Source organism: Aedes albopictus, chromosome 3, assembly GCF_035046485.1.
Source record: "Aedes albopictus strain Foshan chromosome 3, AalbF5, whole genome shotgun sequence".
In the NCBI taxonomy this organism is placed as follows: domain Eukaryota; kingdom Metazoa; phylum Arthropoda; class Insecta; order Diptera; family Culicidae; genus Aedes; species Aedes albopictus.
In genome coordinates, this window is record NC_085138.1 from 296,311,596 (window position 1) to 296,337,486 (window position 25,891).

Below are 25,891 nucleotides of genomic sequence, written 5' to 3' on the forward strand. Positions count from 1 at the left end.
AGTGGTCTCACTAAAATAGCGCTCCGGGAGTGATTCATCGAACGAGCTTCGAAATTTATAGTGTGTTAACGCATTATAGCAACGATGAGAGAGTTCATCCAGAACTGTTTCGTGTACATGCCGGTTCGGACACACAAATTTAAAGCATGTAAATCCGACGACACTATTCAGTCAGCCAACGTCATGTTGCTCTACGTTGAACGTGGTGTACTGCAGCGCAACGGCATTTGAAGTAGCCAATTCATATCATATTTCAAATGTATCGAAATTTGCCGAAAACATGTTGTGCAGTAAACTACCCCAAAGCCACTTCTATCTCGTGCTCAGGGTCAGGGAGCTAAAGAGCCGAGACACCGATAAGTGCCCCTCTGGAACAAGAATCATTTTCAATGGGTGTTGTCGTCGTTCAAAGTATATAAATATTTACTAAGGTAAGAGCTTCCCGTAAATGTCAAAAATGAGACTCACCAACACATCTGCGTTAGTTATGAAAAGTTGGTGTTTTTACACTAAAATGTCATTATTTCAGCAAAGTTTGTGAAGTTTTGTTAGTTTGAATGTTTCTAAATGCTGAAAAAACATGTTTAGAATCAATTAAAAAAAATTTGTTGCCGATTTTCAAATGGCGATATTTTCTGTTTTATTGCATGGAGGTCACATTTAATCCAGTCAGATGCAATCAAATAATAGCTTCTAAGATGGGAGTGCATAATTTCTTAAGAAAGTTTGCTAAATAGTGATGTGCCCATACAAATCAGCGCAAACTTCATAACTATTTTTTGCTTTTTTCCTTTTCTCACTAATCCGTGAATATTAGCGGGAATCTCTTACCTTGGTATTTAGATACTTTGGTCGTCGTTGTGCAGCAGCCGGTCGACATCTTTGCCGGCTTTGTTGAAAACAATTAATCTTGATATATTTGACTCCGGTGAGATTTATGGCGATGACAACACCAGGTCGCATACTTCGCACTGGAGCACGTTCGGTGTAGTACTAAATTTGTAGTAATGAGCTGAATTTTAGTATGGTGAGAAGGTCAATTCTCCGTTTCTGCAACGAAATGGTTAAAAAAGCGTGGGTATTATGATTCCTTGCCTAATTTGATGCTGTTTGAGCAAAACTTTAGGCAACAGTGTTGTTGTTTTCTCCATTTCTTGCAACATAAACAACATAGTTATCCAAAGTTTTGCTCAAACACCATCAAATTAGGCAAGGAATCATAATACCCACGCTTTTTTAACCATTTCGTTGCAGAAACGGAGAATTGACCTTCTCACCATACTAAAATTCAGCTCATTACTACACATCTAGTACTTCGCCGATCTGTCCTCTTGTTAATGAATGAAACTTTGTCACAGGCGGGGGACGGCGTCTGGGTGGATAGAGGCTGTAAAGAGGAAGGTTTAGTGAGCAGTGAAAAGGATGCACTATTTTTCGACCTGCAAAACTGAGCATTAGGCTGGATCTAGATGGCCTGTTCCGTATAGCTTACTATTCAAATCAGCCCTTATTACAATGTTTATGCAGCCAAATTGAAATTTCTCAGGAGATTTCCAAGTAACTAAAAGGTCGAATAAGAGGGTACATGAGCAGAGCATGAGCATAAATGACCGCACAATTCGTAGTTGCTACTCCGTGGTTGACCAGAGCAATCAAAATTGCACAAAGAATCAATGAATAGGGCTTCCCAAGCAACACGATTTGTTTCTAAGGCAGTAACAGCAACCTTAATGTAATGTATTCATTGTCCGTATTACGGATGACAGAACACAGAACACAATTGCGTCTTATTTGAAACCCCAAAAAGCGCAGATTCGGAATTGTTATGCAACATAAATAAGAGGGAATGTTAAAAAATGGAAAAAATATTTTATCCAGACTCGAACCGTGCACGCTAGGAGTATCATCTACTCAGGTATCAGGTTATTACGAAAAATATAATGAAGCACTATCAATGCACATAAAAATAGAACATATTATAGTGGAACCTTACAAATGCGTAATAAATTAGGACATCACATTTGGACGTACACAACACAGAACATATATTTTTGCCCTGTTACCCTATTGGATAACAATTTCCGATGACAGGATGGCGAGGTTTCATTAATGTTGTTGGTCCATCAGTCAATCCTGTAATCGTATTTTCTCTGGCAGGTTGCCTTCCGTTCACAGCATTAATAGGGCACGTTCGGTGTAGTACTAGATTTGTAGTAATGAGCTGAATTTTAGTATGGTGAGAAGGTCAATTCTCCGTTTCTGCAATGAAATGGAGCAAAAAGCGTGGGTATTATGATTCCTTGCCTAATTTGATGCTGTTTGAGCAAAACTTTGGATAACTCTGTTGTTTATGTAGCAAGAAATGAAGAAAACAACAACACGGTTGCCCAAAGTTTTGCTCAAACAGCATCAAATTAGACAAGGAATCATAATACCCACGCTTTTTGCACCATTTCATTGCATAAACGGAGAATTGACCTTCTCACCATACTAAAATTCAGCTCATTACTACAAATCTAGTACTTCACCGGTCTGTCCTATTGCTTTCATAGCTTGAGTTTTGTCTAGGAATTTCTAATCCTAAGGGGGCATGCTGATTCGGGTTTCATCACTAGAGTTCTATAACTTGAAGCGAGTTTAGATAGAAATGTTTAAGCCTTGCATTGCGATTTTCGAACGGTAACTTCGAATCAGTAAACACTATACTTCAGCGCTGGTGAGGCTCTATCATCAAACAGTTTCAACGTTGGGTTAGTACCCAAGTAACCACAAGCATTATATCATAACATTAATTCCATCGTATTATAGTTTAGCTAATGCAACATAACTTTTATTTTACATCTGTCAAGTAATGAAGCGTTTAATCTACATTATGAAAGCATTGAAGCATTACGAGATTTTGACAGTTCTGTATAGTTCTATAGAGCCGTTGTTAAATGCTTCATTGCATTACCATGTTAAAAGCTTTATAGCAATCAGTAATGAAAGCATTTATTACTTTATATGTGCCTTTACTAAAGCTTCCATCGTTGTAAACAGAAAAATATCGCTCAGTTCGGAAAAAAAAACTGTAAAACACTTTTAGAAACAGAACCATTCAAAACAAACCAAAATTTTCATGGATTGCTGCGGAGCACTTAGATTATCATGCTCTGATGTTGCTGTGTGAAAATTTATATTATGTATGGTTTTTTGGGTTTCTGGTTGGGACATGAAAATAATCAGATGCTGAGGGAACAAAAATTATGTGGGGTATCGGTTTCCTTGTTTAACCCGATTTCATAAAAGGAAGAATTGAAGCGCTGTTTGTATTGTTTCTTATTTATTGTATTTTAGGTAGAAGTGAGCACGAATGAAAACAAAAAAAAAACAGAATCAACACAGACGAATTTATATTCGAGAGTAACATAACTGATGGCCCTCAGACCACGGCACATTTTCTAGAGTTGCTGAAAACACAACTCAATAAGGCACTAGCTAAGTATACTTTACTTTATGTTGCACATTTTTCCAGGTGCAAAATACATGGTATCGTAGCACACAGCGTTAGCGCGTCCGAGTTTCATCGTGGTCAGTTTCAGCAGTCTAGGTTCAATTCCCGAAATACAATAAAAAACATCAAAGTGAGAGTATCGGAAGATAAAAATAGATAGAAAAATGATAAACATACTTTTTTCTTTTTTGACATGATGCATTAAGTGTGCATTCCATGCGATTTGATTGCATTAGCTATAAGGTGCAAGCATTTTATATGCTTTAGCAATCACCACAGTAAAGCTTGCTGTAAATCAACAATAGTAGCGCCACTTTCGACTTTAAACCTACTTTAATGGTGCCTGTAAGACAAAACAACCTTATATCGCATGTCATATAATACACTATAAAGCGAAAATAATGCTCTATATAAAGCGTCATGGTTACTTGGGTAATTATTGATTATTCACGAGTTGAAAAGTACGCAACAACAAAAAATCGAGATCATGTCATTATATGTCATGTATATGTTAGCAGGGATAAAGAGTAACCGTTGCACCTTCTTTGTTGCTTATTTTTTGCCTCTTTTGTCTGACAATTCTCTTCACTGGTACATACTACATATGTTCATGAGAGATGGATGTATTTACGGTGCAGTTAAGGCATGGTCGATAAGATATGAATTACCTTGTAACAACCAAATTGCCGTGTCATTAATTGGCTCGGTAGCAAAGTTGAAAAAGCATCTATCTAGCATAGCGTGAGTTCAAATCTCACCTGAGCTGTGGATTTTTCAAAATTTCATTTTTGACTATTTTTTAAGTCCTGTCCTGAAGGAAATCTACCCTATTTTGCTCAATAACTTAAAAACGAGTAGAGATATCGCAATTCTAAGCACATTTTAGGCCCTTAAGGGTCCTTATATAATCGGTTTTAGTAGAGTAGAGTACTTAATTTGTCGAAAAAAAATTCATGTTATTATGGTCCCATCCAATTTTTAACAACTTTAAGCCCCTTGAGGCAGGCCCCAGTGCACAGAAGTGGCGCCAAGGGAGGGGGTTTTCCCAATTTCGGCAACAACTAGTTAAAATACACAAAAATAAAAACCAAAAAAAAAACAATTTCGGCAAAAGGCGGAGGGGCGCCTAGTGTATGAAGCGTGCACGGGCTTGCCTAGAGGTTCCACTTAGCATTGAGATACGGACTTCAAATTTCTGAGCTAAATCGATCATTTTCCAACTACGAACTTTTAACATTTCCATTTTTTGCAAAATAAGGAACGGCCTATCGTTTAGTTGATTGAAAAATCATTATTTAACCACACAGATTGGTATACCGAAGCTTTTGCACTTGAGTTATGCACTTTATTGTTTTTATGCAATTCAGTATCATAATTTCTATTTTATACTACTCATTTCAGTATCATAATGACCTGCTTTTCCTAACCGTTTCATAATGCAACTGATATGAGTTGCATTGTTACATGCAAGCCCCTCGTATGGTAATGAGCCACTTTTAACCCTAACGCTGTCAGATGGAAGTGACGGACGACTGACATTATTCACACTGATAGACAAAAGACATCGAATAGCACGAGGTCAGAATTAGATTTATTGAACTCGTTGATATATAAAGATATTTCTATTGTAAGTTAACATGCATAATTTTGTTCTCAATGTACTTAACTAATTGAACTTACAGGCTAATTTGTACTTAAAACCTAATTAGAATAATTTTGTTCACGATTGCTTAACTGAGGAGACTAAATTGTGAGTATAAAACAATTCCCTAAAAGTACCATGCAATAATAAAATAATATTTCAGCTTGAGCTTTATCATACCGCAAAGACGAGTTTTGCTTCAAGAACTTCGAAGAACGTGAACAAAATCTCAAGAATTTACCCATACACGATGCCTAGGAAGACACGCTCGCAAACAAAAGGCAAATCAAAGGCGTCGGTAGCCACTCGACAAATCGGTGATACACGTGCTGCGAACACTATACAGAGTAGCAACAATGCATCGGAGGCGACAATGGGGGACGTTGCTCGGGGAGAGAGGAATGTATCTCAGGCCCGTATGCCCCAAGTGAGATTCGTATCATCTGATGTTGTTGATTGCGGAGATCAGTATGAGTGTGTGGTTTGTGATCAGCCGAATAACGCCGAGGAATGCATGGTACAATGCCATAAGTATACCAATCTGTACCATTTCACTTGTGCCCAAACCAGTGCTGGCCTCGAGGATTGATCCCATGTGTTCTTATGCGCCTCATGTACCCCCCGAAATGCTGGTCCAACACCAAGTTCTATAGCTGGATTGTCAGACACGTCGAGCACACGGAGAGCTAGACTGGCCCGTGAGCTCGAACTGCTTGAAGAAGCAAGACGATTAGAAGAAGATGCTCAACGGGAGAAGTTGGAACGTGAGAAGCAAATGAGCGAAAAGGCACCAAGGGAGAAGATTGAATGTGATAAACAATATCTGGCAAGGAAGCGAGAACTTCTTAGCCAACAAGACGAGGAAATTGAAGCTGCAAGTTTAAGGAGCAACCGTTCTGTTCGGTCCTCATCTAAAAGAGTTGAGGATTGGATCATCAAACAGGCAACCAATATCATGGGCTCGCGTGTAGTTGAAGAGACGTCGGCATCTGCAGACCCCACACACTGTTCAGCTGTGACACCGACAGTGCCGTGTACTCAGCAACGCAGCTCCACTCCGGTTCAAATCGGCGTACCAGGTATCAAACGTTTTACCATCAAGAACGAGCCCTTTGATGTCGATCGTATTTCTGCTGCTCGCACAACCGGAAGTATTACGATCGGAGATAACGACATCGACGAAGCTATCGGAGGAGTTTTACCCGTGGATGATGGTAAAATTTCTCCTGCCATTTCATTGGTGGACCTCAAACCGCTTCAAAATCTGCTGGAAGAGGAGGAACTATCTGTCACAAAGATTGGAACCAAGGCGAAAGTTACTAATAGTGTAGCTCTGCCATACAGTCAATGGCAAAGTGAAACAGGCTTTCTACGCAGAGCGAAAGTGCTAGAGGAACGTCACCAAAAAGATAATGAGATTCGGCGAAAACGTGAGCTGGATCTGGTCAATCAAATTCGGCATTTACAGATCCAAAAGGAGGAGGATGTGCACCAACATCAGGAATACGAATTGGAAGTCAAGAAACAGCTGCAGCAGTTCAACGACAGACAAAATGCCATGGAAGTACGCCGACAACATGAATTGCAACAGAGGGATGTCGAAATAAATCGTCTGCGTGAAACGGAGCAGCGGTTAATGGTTCAGCTGCATTCACTTAATCAGGCTCTTCAACGGAACGACGACTTCGCCGGGCGAACCAACAATGCTACCCGAGGGCTCCCGTCTGCGGTGCTGCCGGACGGCACGCGACTCCAGCGGGCACTGGTACACCCTGAAGTACTCATCGATGACCCAAAAGGAACACCTCCGGCCACCAAATCTACGGCTGGCCCGAATCTGGTAAGTGCCACCCAAACGTTCCTTAGTCAAACAAAAGAAACACCTCAACCACATCACTTCTATACCGACCACGACACTGTAAACCCCTTGACACATTTCGGTGGCTCAATAAGAGAAAATCCCCTATCACACACCTTTTCTGACCACCAAACCTTGAACACTTCGACTCCCAATGGAGGTCGTTCGACCTACTCTGATCGTATCGAAACCCCAACAAACTATCCGAATACATTCCCAAGTGCAGCGCCCTATCACCAGTTCCAGCCAGCAATACCTCCTGAAGCTGGCGGCAGACTTGGGAACAGTTTCCAGCCAGAAGTATTTCGTCCTTCCCCGGAGCAGCTGGCCGCCAGGCAAGTACTGTCGAAGGAGCTACCAACATTTGCGGGAGATCCGGTGGACTGGCCTCTTTTCTTCAGCAGCTATCACCATTCGACACAAGCTTGTGGATATTCCGACTTCGAAAACCTTCTACGATTGCAACGTGCCTTGAGAGAGGACCAGCTAAGGACGCAGTGGGCAGTTTCCTGTTACGTCCTTCAACGGTTCCACAAATTCTGTCGACCTTGCAAACTTTGTTTGGACGTCCGGAGCAAATTGTGCACAACCTCATCGAAAAAGTGAGAAGTACCCCAGCTCCAAAACCAAATCGTTTGGAGACGTTGGTGATGTTTGGTTTAGCAGTCCAAAATTTGTGTGGCCATCTGAGAGCTGTAGGACTGGATTGGCATCTGTCGAACCCAATGCTACTACAGGAGCTTGTCGAGAAGTTACCAGCGAATGTGAAATTCAATTGGGCAATGTATCAAAAGCAGTTTTCGGTTGTTGATCTCAACGTATTCGGCGAGTACTTGACACGTGTGACGTCTGCGACCAGTAGTATAACTGTGTCCAACCTGCCGCCAAAGTCCATCAAGGATGACCGTGTCAAGACAAAAGATAAAGCTTTCGTAAATGCGCATACCACCGGACAGAAAGATCATGTGCTAGAGGATGATGCGGCCGATAAGACGGAACTGCGCAAGAACCGTGCGATTGACGAGTTAACAGAAACAACGAAACGGTGTCCAGCGTGCAAAACTGAAAATCACCAGGCAAGTGAGTGTGCAAAGTTCAAATCTCTCAACTTGGACGAACGTTGGAATCTTGTTAAGGACAACAAGCTTTGCCGCCGATGCTTGAATTCTCACTCAAGATGGCCTTGCAAAGGGGAAGCGTGTGGCCTTAACGGTTGCCAAAAACTACATCATCGTTTGCTGCACTACGATCCTGCGACAGACTCACAAAAGCTGGAGCAAAGTACGAATGCAACTGTCACGATACATCAAAAAACTATGACATCAATGCTGTTCCGAGTGCTCCCTGTGACACTGTATGGAAAATTCGGCGAGGTAAGCACATTCGCTTTCCTAGATGACGGGTCGTCCGTCACACTCGTTGAACGCGAAATCGCTCAAACGTTAGGACTTGATGGGCAGAGGGAATCGTTGTGCATCCAGTGGACAGGTGGTATCAACAAGGGAATAGCAGACTCTCGTCTGGTTCAAATGGATATATCAGCCCAAGGAAGCAACAAACGCTTTACAAATGGAGAAGCGTATACCGTGGACAAGCTGGGTCTTCCGCAGCAATCTTTGGACTTCGAGGAAATAGCTGAGCGATTCAAATACCTGAAAAAGCTACCCGTAAAAGTTTCGAAGCAGCCGTACCGGGAATATTGATCGGCATCGACAACGCTCATCTTCTTGCTACACTCAAGTTACGAGAAGGGAATATACAAGAACCAATCGCGTCCAAAACCCGAATCGGTTGGGCTGTATACGGGAGAATACGAGGGGGAGAACAGATGCAACATCGTCAGCTGCACATTTGCAAACGACCGACACTCAGCGATCTTAACGAATATGTCCGCGAGTTTTTCACCCTGGAGAGTTTGGCCATTGCAGCAGCGCCGTCCGTAGAAAGTGCTGAAGATGACCGCGCGCGTAAAATTTTGGAAAATTCTACGAAGCGGACCAACTGTGGCAAATTCGAAACTGGTTTGCTATGGAAAAATGATTATGTGGAGCTCCCTGATAGCAGACCAATGGCGGAAAAACGTTTCAAATGTTTGGAAACGTCTACAGAGGAATCCGGCATTATACGTTTATGCAGTTCGTAGACAAATAACGGAGTTCAAGTTCAAAGGATTTGTGCACGAGGCTACGAGCTTCAAAGTTTCGACGTTCGACGTACGTGGTATCTCCCTCTTGGTGTTTTTACAAGCCCGAACAAACCTGGAAGAATCCGTCTTGTCTGGGATGCAGCAGCCCAAGTAGATGGTACTTCTTTGAACGACCAACTCCTCACAGGTCCAGACCTGTTGACATCGCTGCTAGCAGTAATGTTCCAGTTCCGAGAACGCGAAGTAGCGATTACGGCGGATATAAGGGAAATGTTTTTGCAGATCCTTATTCGACCCGAGGATCGTAGTGCTCTCCTGTTTTTGTGGCGAGATTCACCCGAGCAGCCAGTCAAGATCATGGTTACTGACGTAGCGATATTTGGAGCAACTTGCTCTCCAGTACAGTCGCAATTTGTGAAAAATCTCAATGCAGCGGAGTATGAAGACAGCTACCCAAAAGCATCGGCGGCGATAAAACACAAACACTACGTCGACGACTACCTTGATAGTGTCGACACGGTTGATGAGGCAGTTCAACTCGCTACGGATGTGACGACAATACATGGGAAGGCGAATTTCTTCATTCGTAACTGGAGGTCAAATAAACTGGAAGTTCTTGAACGAACAGAAGAAGTTACTCCTGTGTCAACTAAGCAATTCACTGCGGGAAAGGAGATCAACCTTGAACGAGTCTTGGGAATGATGTGGTTACCTGACGAAGACGTCTTCGCCTTCAATTTCTGCCTACGGGATGACATCCGGCACCTGATGAATGGTGAAGCCATTCCAACTAAGCGAGAAGTATTGAGCGTAGTAATGAGCTTGTATAACCCACTTGGACTAGTTGCGGTATTCGTTGTTCATGGAAAAGTGATCATCCAGGACACTTGGAGAGCGAACATCGGTTGGGATGACGATATTCGTTGACGGAGTTGCGGTATTCGTTGTTCATGGAAAAGTGTTCATCCAGGACACTTGGAGAGCGAACATCGGTTGGGATTCAAATTTTCTGTAAGTGGAAGCAGTGGTTGTGTATGTTCACACTAAAAAAACTCAATTTTAATAGTGACACAATTGATCGAACTGCCTGAAAAAGCTTTGACATAAACATAAATGTGCCACATTTTTACACTTTTTGTGACGTACGTATTAAGTTTATATTGTTTGAGTTCTTCCAGCCATAATTTTAAATCACAGAACTGATAATTGGATTCTCTATGCTGAAAATTTACGCGATATGTTACAGAAACATAATGATTACCGTCTACCCCCGTTGGTTTGAACGACACCTCATGCAAACCAACGGGGTTCATTTTTCGTTTGAACATCTAGCAACCCTGTGGACGACGAATAACCCCACTGCTGGCAGCCTCATTTTATGTTTTGTTTTGATTCTGCGTTCCGTTTCACCCCGTTCCATTAGCAGAATGAAGTTTGAGCCATTTTTAATTTGAACGATGTGCAGATTAGAGGGGGTCAAATTAAAAAGTGTTCAGATTAGATGCGGTCAAACGAACGGGGGTAGACGGTACTGATGTTGAACTGTTAAACAGCACCTTACAAAATTAGATGAAGACTGCAGTCGATTGGAAATTTGTTTATTACGAAGGTGAAACAGCATGAAAACCGCTCATAAATTTAACACCGAGTTGAGCCACAAGGCTGGAAATGACAATCCGTTGCCATCAGCCGATGCAGTGGTAAACGAAAACAGCCACGCTCAGTCATTCAGAAGGCGGCTTTGTCTGCTTGGCTGCGATGACGGCTGTCTCAGTACATACATACACGCAGCAGTGACGACGCGACAGCCGAACTGGCAAGTTTGTTTATGGTAGAAGTTGTTCATCTTCGACTCCCATCTCTTCAACGTGGTGAGTCAGCCGAGAGAGCAAGATCGAAAACTGACACTCTGAGGATCGAAGTTCGATTCACGAATGGAACTTTTTGAATTTTTTTGTTTCAATATTCAGTGCTATAAATAGCATAGTTCTCAATCATGTATACAAGCAGCCGACGCGCTGAGCTGTTGCGGTAAAATTACATGAGTCAAACATTTTCCGTTTCCTGTAAAAATAAGATCGCACACAGTTTTGCGTCAAATGTGTTGATTTTATATGTCGGACTTATATGACACAAAATTACAAGATTTTTTCTAAGTGTGTACTTTCGCATTATAGACAAAGGAGAAGTCAGATGTTCGTTTGTTTCATCAAAAACGAAGGTAGCACCTCTTCAAGCTCTATCAATCAATCGCCTTGAATTGATGGCAGCTTTGATTGGCGCACGTTTGAGGAAAACCATTGAGGAAAACCACACACTTCGAAAAAATCTTGTAGTTTTGTGTCATATAAGTCCGACATATAAAAGCAACACATTTGACGCAAAATTGTGTGCGATCTTATTTTTACAGGAAACGGAAAATGTTTGACTCGTGTAATTTTACCACAACAGCTCAGCGCGTCGGCTGCTTGTATACATGATTGAGAACTGTGCTATTTATAGCACCGAATATTGAAACAAAAAAAATACAAAAAGTTCCATTCGGGAATTGAACTTCGATCCTTAGAGTGTCAGTTTTCGATCTTGCTCTCTCGGTTGACTCACCACGTTGAAGAGAAGTCAGTCGAAGATGAACAACTTCTACCATAAACGTCCATAAACCATAAACATCTTGCCAGTTCGGCTGTCGCGTCGTCACTGCTGGCGTGTATGTATTGAGGGATTTGCACAAAAGTGCACGCGGCCTATCGTTTCCGAAAGGTACAACCGCGATTTTCACCCCCTGTTTACTTCATGCTTATGGGAAATAACATTGCGGCGTTTCCTATGGTGCGGCTGTTCCTTTCGAAAACGATAGACCGCGTGAACTTTTGTGCAAAGCCCCTTTTTGAAACATTTCAACGGCCGCGCGGTGTTTACGTTTCAAGAAATCTGACAATATGTACCGAGCCGTCATCGCAGCCAAGCAGACAAAGCCGCCTTCTGATTGACTGAGCATGGCTGTTTTCGTTTACCACTGCATCGGCTGATGGCAACGGATTGTCATTTCAAAGTTTGTGGCTCAACTCGGTGTTAAATTTATGAGCGGTTTTCATGCTGTTTCACCTTCGTAATAAACAAATTTCCAATCGACTGCAGTCTTCATCTGATTCTGTAAGGTGCTGTTTGACAGTTCAACATCAGTAATCATTATGTTTCTGTAACATATCGCGTAAATTTACAGCATAGAGAACTAAATTATCAGTTCTGTTATTTAAAATTATGGCTGGAAGAACTCAAACAATTTAAACTTAAGGCGAAACTGGAAGCATTTTCTCATTTTTTTGGTTTTTGATTTTTTATTAAATAACGAAGCAATATTTTCAAAATCGGTTTTCGTGCACATGTAGAGTATGCATACCATACCATCCATGGATCAAGGTATCGTTTGAATTTTTTTGAGGTGGAAAATGTTTTCCATTTTTTCAGAAACCATTTTTATGTGAAATTTTGTTCAAAAATGGTTTCTGCAAAAACGAAAAACATTTTCCACTACAAAAAAATTCAGAAGATACCTTGATCCATACTCTACATGTGCACGAAAACCGATTTTGAAAATATTGCTTCGTTATTTAATAAAAAATCAAAAACCAAAAAGTGAGGAAATGCTTCCAGTTTCGCCTTAATACGTACACTCCCGTTCAAAAGTTTGGGGTCACCCCCTCAAAAACATGTCATTTTTTTAGGCCCATATCTCCGCCAATTTGCGTCCGATTTCAAAACCCTAGGTTTCATTCAAAAGATAATAAGTCAAAGAAACTTTGAACATGATTTAAAAGAAACTTTTTCAAAAAAGTTTGTATGTAAACTTAACCCAAAGTTGCCAAATTTTCTAAAAAATGAATATAAACTTACGGCAGTGTCGCTGGAAGTTGGGTCGACCAAATTTTAAGATGAGAGCGGTAATATGACCCATTTTCTATTAGCTTTCAACTGCTTTTTACAGAACTTAGCAAAAAAATATAGAAAAAAAGTTATTAAGTAAATTAATCCTTGATGTCATCGACCAAAAGTTTGGGGTCACCCCTCAATATGATCTATCGGCCAAAAGTTTGGGGTCACTTTCGTAAAACATGAAAAAGTGATTTGGTGATATCATCGTCATCTATAGCTCAATTTTAATTATTTTTGGCTTATTTCAAAGATAATTAACTAAATTTACGTTTGATGTCTTCAACTTAACGTATTTAACAATTTTTGTTTAAAAAACCCAGATTAATCCACCTAGTGGTGATAGTGCCTTTCTCGTCGAACATGTACTCATGATCTTTCCTTAGTTGGGATACGACTGGGATGATTTTGCTTCAGAATGTTGGCTTATGATTTTTTCCGACGTTTCGGTCCGTTTGGGGCCTTTCAAGGGATCAATCGGTCAAGGTTTCCCAGTCAAAATGGCTTTTCTGAACTCAAAAATGTCATACGGAAAGTTTGGTATATATTGAGTCCGTTCGGTTTGAAACCGTCGTGTTGAGGACAATCTCCTACCTATCAGGTGGTCTAGAACTCGGTCCCTGTTTCTGGAATCTTCCGCTATTGCTTTGTTAAGCAAGTTTCTGTGCATGAGCCATCATTCCGAAGCATGATCATTCCATCGACGTAATCTGAACTGTTCCTGAATCCTGAGAATACTTTATTTAGAAAAGCAATAATTTTAATATAATTGGGAAACTTATTAATGGAACATATTCCAACGTTATGTTAAACATATACTGCATTGAACCGCAAGTCAGTCCCATCCGCATTTTGGGCAAAAATGAGTTATTGGTCGTTTTCGAGCTTTCTTCGGATGATCTTTCAGCTGCGTGCAAACAAATATATAGTTTGTTCAGTACAAATAAAAAATAACACCAAGTCAGATTGTATAATGAAATGTAATCGCAAGTCAGTCCCATTACGGACTTGTGCACCCTCCAGTGCAAAACCTAACACTATTTTAGCCAGTTTTATATTTTTCACTGTTACGTTTTCACGTTTGAAACAATATGTGAAAGTTTCATGATGATCGCAGAAGTTTCCAATTCATGGTGATTTTTTCGAGTTTCATATAGAAATCGAATTTGAAAACTTCAGTGGCCATTTTCTCAATACCTACTTTTTACATATGGGACTGACTTGCGATTCACGGCAGTATAGACAGAGCTGAAAAATATCATAATTTTCAGTTGACTGCTTGAGAACCTTCACTATCACTGAATCACTTCTTTCACAATCACAGATGACTTTACGGTCTTCGACAAAGTTTTTTCGGCACGCTTCAGTCTATATTTCATTATTTTAGGTTACTAGATTCTTGTAAGATTTGACAAAAAATGCAAGCAATAAAAGCATAAAAAATTTTCTCAGTAGTTTTAGACGCAAAAGAGGATTGAAAAAACTTTGTCCGGGGTTGATGCGATAATTTTCATTTTTGAATATAACGTAGACCCATCCTTCTATATATTTTTACACCTCAGGAATCTGAAATGGTGTGATTCTTGGTGTGATTTGATGAGATTTTTTAGTACAGACAAACAGACATATCATTTGGAACATATTGCTATTTTATTCGTCAAGAAACAAAAATCGCCAAATGCTAATCAGGTTGCGTTTCATAAGCCGGTGCTGGCTTGATAACGATAGTGAGTAAACGTCAAACGGACAAAAACAGTTTATACCTATTTGATTCAACCGTTGAAAACAAGCACTATGGGTGAGTATAGTGAGACGCCTGTTTGTATGTGGCCTTAGTTCAGTCAAGATTTTGTTCTCTTACAAATATTTATCGCTTTATTGACTTTGTTAACTTTTGTAGTTTTTGCGAGCACCTAATGCTGGTTCTGCATCACTATCGGTAGCCTCTAATGTGGTCTGAGCCTATTTTCTTCCTAATCGTTCCTCAGGTTATGAAAAAAACCGCGGTTTGGTTCACTTTTGTATTTTGCCACATTCGGTAGGATACGAGAAACCCAATCCGGTGCGCTACTGGTAGTTTTGAATGCGGTCTGAGCCAATTTTCTTGCTAACGCATGCATGGGTTAGGATCACTTTTTCATTTGCATACTTTCGGCGGGACACCAGGAACCCATTACGGGACAGTACCGATTATCCCTTATGTGGTTTGAGACTAGTTTCTTGGGAACTGTTCATCAGGTTCCCTAAAAAGCCATGAATTCATTTTTGCATTTGTCCACTTCCAGCGTAACAACTTAAACGGTTCTGGAACACTACCGATATTGTTTAATGTGGTCTGAGCTTATTTTCTTGCTTACTGTTCATCAAGTTATCGGAAAATCCGCTATCTGATGTGTCGCATGCATGGGTTTGATTCCTTTTGGCATTTGGCCGTTTCCGGTGGGATACCCTAGATCCGGAACACTATCGGTAGTCTTTAAAAAGATCTTAGATGTGGTCTGAGCCTATTTTCTCGCTAATCGTGCATCATGTTATTTAAAAAGCCACTGTTTAATGTGCCGGGTTTTGTTCTCTTCTACATTTGACAACATAGGTCGTTTCCAATATGGTACGAAACTATTTTCTTGCTAAACGTTCATCAGTTTACCTAAAGAGCAGCGATTTGATGCGTCGCATTTAAGGATTGGGTTAATTTTTATGATACTTCCGGAGAGACATCTGGAACCGGTTCTGTAACACTACCGGTTCAGATCTGGTCTGAGAATGTTTTTCTGCCTACTGTTCATCCGGTTATCGAAAAAGCCGCTATTTGATGTTTCGCATGCCTGGGTTTGGTTCACTTTCATATTTGGCCACTTCCGGCGGGACACCCGGAACCGGTTCCGGAACACTACCAGTTCAGATATAATCTGAGAATGTTTTCCTGCCTATTGTTCAACAGGTTATCGAAAAAGCCACTGTTTGATGTGTTCCATGCCTTGGTTTGGTTCACTTTCATATTTGGCCACTTCCGGTGGGACACCCGGAACCTGTTCCGGAACACAACCGGTTCAAATATGGTCTGAGAATTTTTCCTGCCTACTGTTCATCAGGTTATCGAAAATGCCGCTGTTTGATGTCTCGCATGCATGGGTTTGGTTCACTTTCATATTTGGCCACTTCCGGCGGGACACCCGGAACCGGTTCCGGAACACTACCAGTTCAGATATGGTCTGAGAATGTTTTCCTGTCTACTGTTTATCAGGTTATTGAAAAAGCCGCTGTTTGATGTCTCGCATGCATGGGTTTGGTTCACTTTCATATTTGGCCACTTCCGGTGGGACACCCGGAACCGGTTCGGGAACACTACCGGTTCAGATATGATCTGAGACTATTTTCCTGCTTACCGTTCATCAGGTTATCGAAAATGCCGTGGTTTGATGTGTCGCATGCATGGGTTTGTAGCGTTTTCATATCTGGCCCCTTCCTGGGGTGCCGATCCGGAACACCAAAATGGCCATAACTCCGGAACGGCTGGACCGATCTGAACCATTTTCAATAGGAAACAATGGGACAAAATGCCCTGTCGAATGAACCATCGGTCGTTGAAATCGGTTGATATTTACTATCTAAAAATGAGGTGACCTTTTTGTACACACACACACACACACACACGCACATACGCACACACATACATACACACACACACACACATACACACACACAGACATCATCTCAACTCGTCGAGCTGAGTCGATTGGTATATAAGACTTGACCCCTCCGAGGGCTCTATCTAATTTTCGTTTTTGGAGTGAACATATAGCCTTTCGGTACACCTTGGTGTACGAGAAAGGCAAAAATGTTATGTAAAGTTAGCACATTTTACTACGCTTCAAATGAGGCAACTTTACGTTAAGTTTTAGTATGTAAATTTCAACAAATATTTGTGGTTCAATGTCTATGCAGTAAGTATCATTCATTTTGTTTCAAATAAGCCAATAAGAATTAAAATTGAATGAAAGATGACAAAGATATCAACAAATCACTTTTCCATGTTTTACGAAAGTGACCCCAAACTTTTGGCCGATACATCATATTGAGGGGTGACCCCAAACTTTTGGTCGATGACATCAAGGATTAATTTACTTAATAACTTTTTTTCTAGATTTTTTAGCTAAGTTCTGTAAAAAGCAGTTGAAAGCTAATAGAAAATGGGTCATATTACCGCTCTCATCTTAAAATTTGGTCGACCCAATTTCCAGCGACACTGCCGTAAGTTTATATTCATTTTTTAGAAAATTTGGCAACTTTGGGTTAAGTTTACATACAAATTTTTTTGAAAAAGTTTCTTTTGAATCATGTTCAAAGTTTCTTTGACTTATTATCTTTTGAAAGAAACCTGGGGTTTTGAAATCGGACGCAAATTGGCGGAGATATGGGCCTAAAAAAATGACATGTTTTTGAGGGGGTGACCCCAAACTTTTGAACGGGAGTGTACGTCACAAAAAGTGTAAAAATATGACACATTTATGTTTATGTCAAAGCTTCTTCAGGCAGTTCGATCAATTGTGTCACTATTAAAATTGAGATTTTTTTAGTGTGCACTCCATTAAAGTCACTCGTACATTCCTTTGGAGCGATTCCACTACTGCTATTTCCTGGATCAAATCAGACTCAAGACGCTACCGCCAATTTGTAGCGTTTAGATGTTGGAATTCTCGGCTATGCAGTCTCCAAACTCCTTGGAACGACAACGGGTTTAATTCGCCCCTACGTTTCGGCAATGTTTATTGCCATCTTCAGGGGAAAAATCATTTGGTTCGTTCTGTGTCTATAGTCTTTGCTAAGCGGAATGTCTGATTGTCGTTCCAAGGAGTTTGGAGACTGCATAGCCGAGAATTCTAACATCAAGTGCATCCAAACAGTCGAACACTCAAACCTCCAGTAGCGTTTAGAGTTAACGAAATTCTAAATTTGACTACGGTGGATGAATGGAGATGGATTGGGACAACAGCCAACGTCGCGGACGAGGCAACAAAATGGTGTAGAAGGTCATCTATTGATCCGGATAGCCGTTGGTTTCGTGGACCCGCTTTCTTGTACGAACGAAGAAACGACTGGCTAGACGAGCAATGTGAAAGAGACTACCGAACAACTTCGTCCATCCTTTGCAGGTACCCACCTCATCGCAAAAACAATAATTGATTTTGCGCGATTTTCCAAGTTTGTACGGCTGAAGAGGACTGTAGCGTACGTCCACCGATATCTAGACAACTTGTATCGAGCTATCAATGGTATTCCACGCATAACTGGAAAAGATCTGACACAAGAAGAACTGCAGAAAGCTGAGGTATCGTTGTGGAAAATTGCACAGTCAGAAGCTTACTCAGATGAAGTGGCAGTATTGAAACGTAACAAAGATATGGGAAGCGATGAGATTCTCATTGAAAGATCCAGTAGGTTGGCGAACCTTATACCGACGTTTGATGATCAACAAATTTTGCGAGTGGGTGGTCGAATAGATGCGGCAGATTATCTGTCGTTTGATGCGAAGTATCCAATCATATTACCTCGGGAGCATCGCATCACAGAACTTCTACTAGGGTGGTATCACGATAAATACAGGCATGCAAACGACGAGACCGTATTGAACGAGGTCCGCCAAAGGTTTTTCGTGCCGAAGCTTCGAGCAAGTCTACGCAAGACGAAAACACGATGTATGTGGTGCCGAGTTTATAAGTGCATCCCGATGACTCCAAAAATGGGACCGCTTCCGAAAGTCCGATTGACGCCATATGTACGAGCTTTCACCTTCGTCGGAATTGATTATTTCGGCCCGTATCTGGTAAAAGTTGGCCGAAGCGTTGCTAAACGCTGGGGAGTCTTATTCACCTGCTTGACTATCAGGGCAATTCACATTGAAGTTGCCTGTAGTTTAACCGCCGATTCTTGCAAGAAAGCTATACGGAGATTTATAGCAAGACGTGGAGCACCGCAAGAAATCTATTCCGATAATAGAACCAATTTCGTTGGAGTTAGCAGGGAGCTAGCCAAGGAACTCGAGTCGATTAATACGGAACTCTGCAACTCTATTACGGATACGTACACGAAGTGGAGATTCAATCCACCCTCAGCACCTCACATGGGAGGCTGCTGGGAAAGGATGGTGAGGTCCATTAAGACGGCGCTTGAAGTAGTTCCTGTCGATCGCAAGCTAGATGACGAATCGTTGTTGACGATGTTCTTGGAAGCTGAAAAAATGATTAATTCGCGACCCCTGACGTTCGTATCTCTATCTACGTCTGATGATGAAGCAATTACCCCGAATCATTTCCTGCTGCTTAGTTCTGGTGGAGTACAGCAACCTGTAAAATTACCAGTGGACGAAAAACAAGCTTTGCGAAGCAGTTGGGATTTTATTCAACATACTTTGCATCGGATGTGGCGGCGTTGGGTAACGGAATACCTTCCGACCATTACAAGAAGGACGAAATGGTTCAGAGGTGTCAGACCGATCAATGTGGGTGAATTAGTGGTCATTGCTGATGAAAAGGTAAGAAACAAATGGTTGAGGGGTAGGGTGGTGCGTGTGTATCCCGGCAAAGATGGAACAATACGGAAGGCGGATGTGATGGCTACAGGAGGACTACTGAACCGAGCTGTCGCTAAGCTTGCGCTCTTGGACGTGGAGTTGAAGGATGACGCCATACCGGAAGTTGAGGCGCCATGAGGGGGAGGATGTTACGTGCAAGCCCCTCGTATGGTAATGAGCCACTTTTAACCCTAACGCTGTCAGATGGAAGTGACGGACGACTGACATTATTCACACTGATAGACAAAAGACATCGAATAGCACGAGGTCAGAATTAGATTTGTTGAACTCGTTGATATATAAAGATATTTCTATTGTAAGTTAACATGCATAATATGTTCTTAATGTACTTAACTAATTGAACTTACAGGCTAATTTGTACTTAAAACCTAATTAGAATAATTTTGTTCACGATTGCTTAACTGAGGAGACTAAATTGTGAGTATAAAACAATTCCCTAAAAGTACCATGCAATAATAAAATAATATTTCAGCTTGAGCTTTATCATACCGCAAAGACGAGTTTTGCTTCAAGAACTTCGAAGAATGTGAACATGCATAATAAAAAATAGTTATATAATGTTCATAATGCAACTCATTTGAGTTGCATTATAACATTATGCAAATGAGTTGTATAATGAAAAAATCATTGCATAAAATTTTGTATGAAAAGTTGATTTTTTCAGCACTCTTCGTATTTATACCAACGACTCGTGCTGAAAAAAACAACTGTTTGGAACTTGTTACATAAAAACTATTATGTTACAACTAAACATATTAGACCGCGTTTTGTGGAATTCAGTATAAATAATAAACCGAACAATAATAATAATTTTCTATATATTTTTGTATTATTTTACCGGTTCACTATGGAATAACAGTTGCATTGCTATGTTCATATTACTGCAGATACAGGAATATATCTTCGAACGTCTACTATTTGTATGTGTGCCTTATAATTAATTCAGTTCCAAAAACACTCACACCGCCTGTTAAAGAGATAATGATTCAACATTCCCAAATAAATCATCAAGAACAGGTACCACCGCACCGGTACCATGAATCCAAATGTTTACAAACAAATCCACCCTCAGTGGAACCCATATATCGCTCGGCAGCTGATAACACTCTCATCGCGTGTGCTGTATGTCGATTGCTGCTACCTACAACAAAGTTCATCATAACTCACGCCTTATCATCGGCTGCCAATTAACTCCACTCACCGGATCGCAAAACACATTTTCGACAGACGTGAGAATAATGAACTGTAACAATAACAATCCACGGCAGTTTTGTGCGGCGGTGGCACCTGAGAACACACGGCGCGGAGGATTCTAGGTATTCTGGGTGTTTTCTTTTCGTCAAACGCGCGATTGGAATTAGTCTTCGATGACTTGAATTAAAACAAAACGCAAAGTGCATGAACCAAAAAAAGGGATCTAAAACAAAATCGAGTTAGCGTGAGTGAAAAAAAAGCACTTTGCCAGTGATAGAAAAAAAACCGGCTTTAGCGAGAACTGTGGCGAAACTTTGACGTGATAATTTGTGTCCCCTCGGTGCAATCAGGAAGCGCAGCGCAAGGACCGAAATCCGAAGAGAGTTCTAGCGCAACGGGCGAAACTATCCGGGAATTTGACAGTGGACAAGTGCGATTTAGTGTCGTCGGAACGGGTTGGGTCGGTGGTTCGAAGGTGGAAGAAAGCTTTTGTGATAAGTTGGGTTGAAAGTTGCTTCAGGCGATAGTGAGTGGCGGGTCGGTTGGTTGGGCCACAGGGCTGGTCCGGTGGTGGAGAGGAATTGGAAAACTAAGAAAACAAGAACCACGGTAAGCCTTTATCTTTAGTGGGAAGTTTTATGCATGGTGGTGGGCGAAAAAAAAAACAAGAAATGCAAACGTTAAGTGCATTTCAATCAAACAGGAGTTTTCTGTTGAGACTGGATAAAAGAAAAAGTACAGGTGCTTAGGCAGTGATTAATGGAAAGTTAACAATGAGATTTATTTTTTCTTCTATTTAATCATTTAGTTGAAGTCTGCACATAAAAATATAATAAAATAGGGTGATTTTAACAAAACAGCAATCATATATACCTCGACAACAAATGGTTTTAAAGAGATTGGCAATAATTTGGAGTCCTTCGAGAGTTTCTCTAGGGGATCTTTAAGAACTCATCCAGGCGATCTATGGGAATTATTCCAAAGGTTTCTCGGAAAATTCTGCAGGAGTTTCACGGGAATTCCTTCAGGAGTTCCTCGGAACTTCTCAAGGAGTTCTTCGGGAGATCTTCTAGAAGTTCTACGAAAATTTCTTAAGGAATTCCTAGGGAACTTCTCCAAGAGATATTCGAACTTCCTCAGGAGTTCCTCGGCAATTACTACAGGAATTCCTCGAGAGGTCCTTTAAAAGCACCCCGGAAGCTTACGGAGTTCCCCGGAGTGCCTGCAGGAAAAAAAATTAAAGAGTTTCTTAGAAGTTTCTTCTACAATTCATCGAAAATTTCTCCAGAATTAGCTCGAGAATTCTTGTAAAAGTTCCTCGAGTATTCCTTCAGGAGTTTCTCCGGAATTCCTCCATCATTTCCCCGGGAAACCGTTCTCCGCAAATACTTGAAGGAGTTTTTCAGAAATTCCTCGAGGAATTACCAGCAATTGCCGCAGGAGTTTCTAGGAAATTTCATCAAGAGTCCCTCAGGAATTTCTCCATGAGTTTCTAGGGAACTCCTAGAGGATTTACCTGTAATCTTCCAGGCGTATCCAAGGAAATGCTGTGGGATTTTCACGGAAATTTCTTCAACAGTACCTTGTGAATTTCTCAAAGAGATTCTCGGGAACTTATTCAAGAGCTCCTCGATAATTTCTCTTCAGGAGTTCCTCGAAAATTTCTCCAGGAGTTCCACGAGTTCCTCCAAGATTTCCCTGGAAATTCCTCTAGATGTTCTCCAAAAATACTTTCAACAATTTCTGCGGGAGAGAATTCTGAGAATTCCTTCAGGAGTTTCTTAAGAAATCCTTCAGAATTTCCTCTGGAATTCCTCCAGAAGTTCACCCGTACTTTCCTAAGGAATTCTCGGGAAGTTTCATCAATACATCCTTGTAGTTTTTTTTTTCAGGACTTACTTGGAAAATCCTGCAGGATTTTCTTGAGGATTGGTTAAGGAGTTTCTCAGGAGTGTCTCCAGCAGTTCCCCAAGAATTCCTCCAAAAGTTCCTCGGGAATCCCAACAGGAGTTTCTCCAACAGTTCCCCTGGAAAAAATCTAAAGGAGTTGCTGTGAAACAATTTCTTCAAGAGCTCCTCAAAAATTTCTTCATATGATCCATAGTTCCTTGGAAATTCCTACAGGAGTTTCTTGGAAATTACTTCACGAGTTTCTTGGAAATTACTTCACGAGTTCCTCAGGAGATCATCGGGAATTCATTCAGGAGTTTTACGTGAATGCGTAAAGTTACTCCCGGGAGGAGAAAGGAGAAACTTTGAGAGGAATTCTCGAGAAAATGCCAAAGCAATTAATAATTAACTCCCTTGAACTTCTGGAGGAATTCCCTACAAACTCCCGGAAAATTTCCCGAGGAACTACCGGGAAAAATCCCAAGGACATCCCGGAGCAATACCATGAGGAAGTCCCGATGCTCTTCCGTAGGAATTCCCTAGGAACTCCCGGAAAAATTCCTGAGAAAATACTGGAGAGAGGAACTCTCGTAGAATTTCCCGATGAACTCCCGGAAGAATTCCCGAGGAACTGCTGGAGGAATTCTCGAGAAACTCCTGAAGGAATTTTCCGAAGAACTCTCAGAGGAATCCCCGAGAAACTCTCAGAGGAGTTCTCGAAGAAGTCTCGGAGGAATTTCCGAGAAATTTCCGAGGAACTCTCGGAGGTATTTCCTAAAACCTCCTGGGGAAATTCTCGTAGAATTCCCGGAGGAACTTCTCAGGGTTTCCGAAGAACTGCTAGTAGGATTCCCGAGGAACTCCCGGAGGAATTTTCGAGTAACTCCCGGAGGAATTCAAGAGGAACTCCTGGAGGAAATCCTGGACGAAATTCCTGAAAATAAATCTTGGGAAAAACTCTCGAAGAACTCCTTGAGGAATTCCCGGAGGGACTCCTGTATGAATTCCCGAAAATTTTCTGGACATACTTTCTCATAACCGATGTAGAAATTCCCGAGGAACTACCGGAGAACTTTTTCAAGGAACTCCTGCAGGAATTCCCTAAGAACTTCTGTTGGAATTCCGTAGGAACTGTTGGAGAAATTCTAGAGCAAATTCTAGGAAACATTCTTGAACTTCTAGAGAAATTCCCGAGGAACTGCAGATGGAATTCTAAAACTCCCGGAGGAATTTTCGAGTAACTCTCGGAGGAATTCAAGAGGAGCTCCTGGAGGAAATCCTGGACGAAATTCCTGAAAATAAATCTTGGGAAAAACTCTCGAGGAACTCCTTGAGGAATTCCCGGAGGGACTCCTGTGTGAATTCCCGAAAATTTTCTGAACATACTTTCTAATAACTGATGTAGAAATTCCCGAGGCACTTTCAAGGAACTCCTGCAGGAATTCCCTACTGTTGGAGAAATTCTCGTGCAAATTCTGGGAAACATTCTTAATTTTCTAGAGAAATTCCCAAGGAACTGCAGAGGGAATTCTAAAAGGAACTCCTGGAGAAGTTCTCGAGTAACTCCTGGAGGAATTCCCGAGGAATTCCTGGAGGAATTTCCGGTGAACTTCTGGAGGAATTCCCACGCAACTCCTTGAAGGATACCCGAAGAACTCCTGGAGAAATTCCAGAAGAACTCCCGGAGAGATTCTCGACGAACTCGCAGAGGCATTCACGAAGAACTCCCGGAGAATTTTCCGAGAAACTACCGGAAGAATTCTTGAGAAACACCTAGAGGAATTTCGGAAAAACTTCCGAAGAAATTGCCAATGGACTCCTGGAGGAATTCCAAAGGATTTGCTGGACGGATTGCCTATGAAGCGCGGGAGAATTTTTGGAGATATTTTGGAAAGAATTGCTGGAGTTCCCGGCAGACTCCAAGACAAACTTTCAAAGAACTCTTGATAAAATTACCCAGGAACACCTGGAAGAATTTCTGAGTAACTTCCACAAATTTTTTTGAAAAACTCCTGAAGAAATTTCCGAGAAACTTCTGCAGCAATTACCGGGAAATTTCTGGGCAGCTCCTGGAATAATTCACAGGGAGCTCCCGGAGGAATTGTATGAGAACTACTGGAGAAATTTCCGAGGAAATCCTGAAGAAATTACAGAAGATTCCTTGAAAAAAGGTACTTCTGAGGAAATTTCTGAGAAACTTCTGCTGCAATTCCCGAGGAACTTCTTCAGAAATTCTCGAGGACTTACTAAAAAAGTTACCAAGAATCTTCTGCGGGAAGCTCCTGGGAAGTTCTGAAGGAATTTCCAAGGTACTCCTGAAGGTATTTCCGTAAAACATCTGGTATAAATTCTGAGGAGCTCCGGGGAGAATTTCCGAAGAAATCCTGAAGAAAAGAAAAACAGCAATCACAGTTTGATCCAGGAGCAATCTAGGAACTTGGAAGATTCCGAAAAGTGGTTTTGAGAGAGATCCCTGAACCCAGAAAAATCTTTTGCAGTAACCTTAAAATAAACTGTGGAAAACCCAAGAGTAACTGCAAGGGGAATCGCGAAAGGACTTCTGAAATTTTCTGGGAACTTGAAAGGAATTTGGAAGCAATATTCTGCTGTAATAGGGCCCATATAGCCGAGGCGGTAAACGCACGGGTATTCAGCACGACCATGCTGAGGGTGACGGGTTCGATTCCCGGTCGGTCCAAGATCTTTTCGTAAAGGAAATTTCCTTGACTTCCTTGGGCATAGAGTATCTTCGTGCCTGCCACACGATATACGCATGCAAAATGGTCATTGGCAGAGGAAGCTCTCAGTTAATAACTGTGGAAGTGCTCATAGAACACTAAGCTGAGAAGCAGGCTTTGTCCCAATGAGGACGTTACGCCAAGAAGAGAGAGAGAGATTCTGCTGTAATGTATGGAGGGTTTCCAAAAAATCTTGTGTTTTATTAGAGAATTACTAACTGGTAGAATGGGTGATGTTTTTTGTCAAATCCTCATTGAAAATCTTTGGAGATTTTTTTTTTTTTGATGACTGCGTATTGGGATCCCTGAAAAACGAGCGCATTCTGCATTTTTTTCCCGAATGTGCACATTTCTTTAGATACATTTTGTTGACTTCTGTTATCTAATATTTGCATGACTCGTCAAGGA

At 41.3% G+C, this 25,891-nt stretch overlaps 2 protein-coding genes across 4 annotated transcripts in view; both read left to right on the plus strand.

Moving 5' to 3' along the window:
* Nucleotides 1-8,821: 8,821 nt before the first annotated feature.
* Nucleotides 8,822-10,066, plus strand: LOC134290782 (uncharacterized). The gene is made up of 2 exons (XM_062857980.1): nt 8,822-9,014; nt 9,327-10,066. The coding sequence occupies exons 1-2, from the start codon at nt 8,822-8,824 to the stop codon at nt 10,064-10,066; spliced, it is 933 nt and encodes a 310-aa protein (XP_062713964.1).
* Nucleotides 10,067-20,841: 10,775 nt separating this feature from the next.
* LOC109414804 (uncharacterized) overlaps nt 20,842-25,891 on the plus strand; it is a 240,542-nt gene continuing 235,492 nt past the window's right edge. Inside the window, exon 1 of one of the 3 annotated variants that reach the window (XM_062842148.1) lies at nt 20,842-21,464. The gene's annotated coding sequence lies outside the window, so the exon portion shown is untranslated. The remainder of the gene's footprint in view (nt 21,465-25,891) is intronic. The other 2 variants (XM_062842150.1, XM_062842147.1) reach the window with 2 other exon arrangements.

What these genes read in the sequence shown, in the direction of transcription:
- LOC134290782 (XM_062857980.1), top strand. Translation starts at nt 8,822, where the DNA reads ATGCAACATCGTCAGCTGCACATTTGCAAACGACCGACACTCAGCGAT. An exon ending in CTGTGGCAAATTCGAAACTG is followed by an intron (nt 9,015 to 9,326) that starts GTTTGCTATGGA and finishes AACTCCTCACAG; the next exon opens with GTCCAGACCTGTTGACATCG.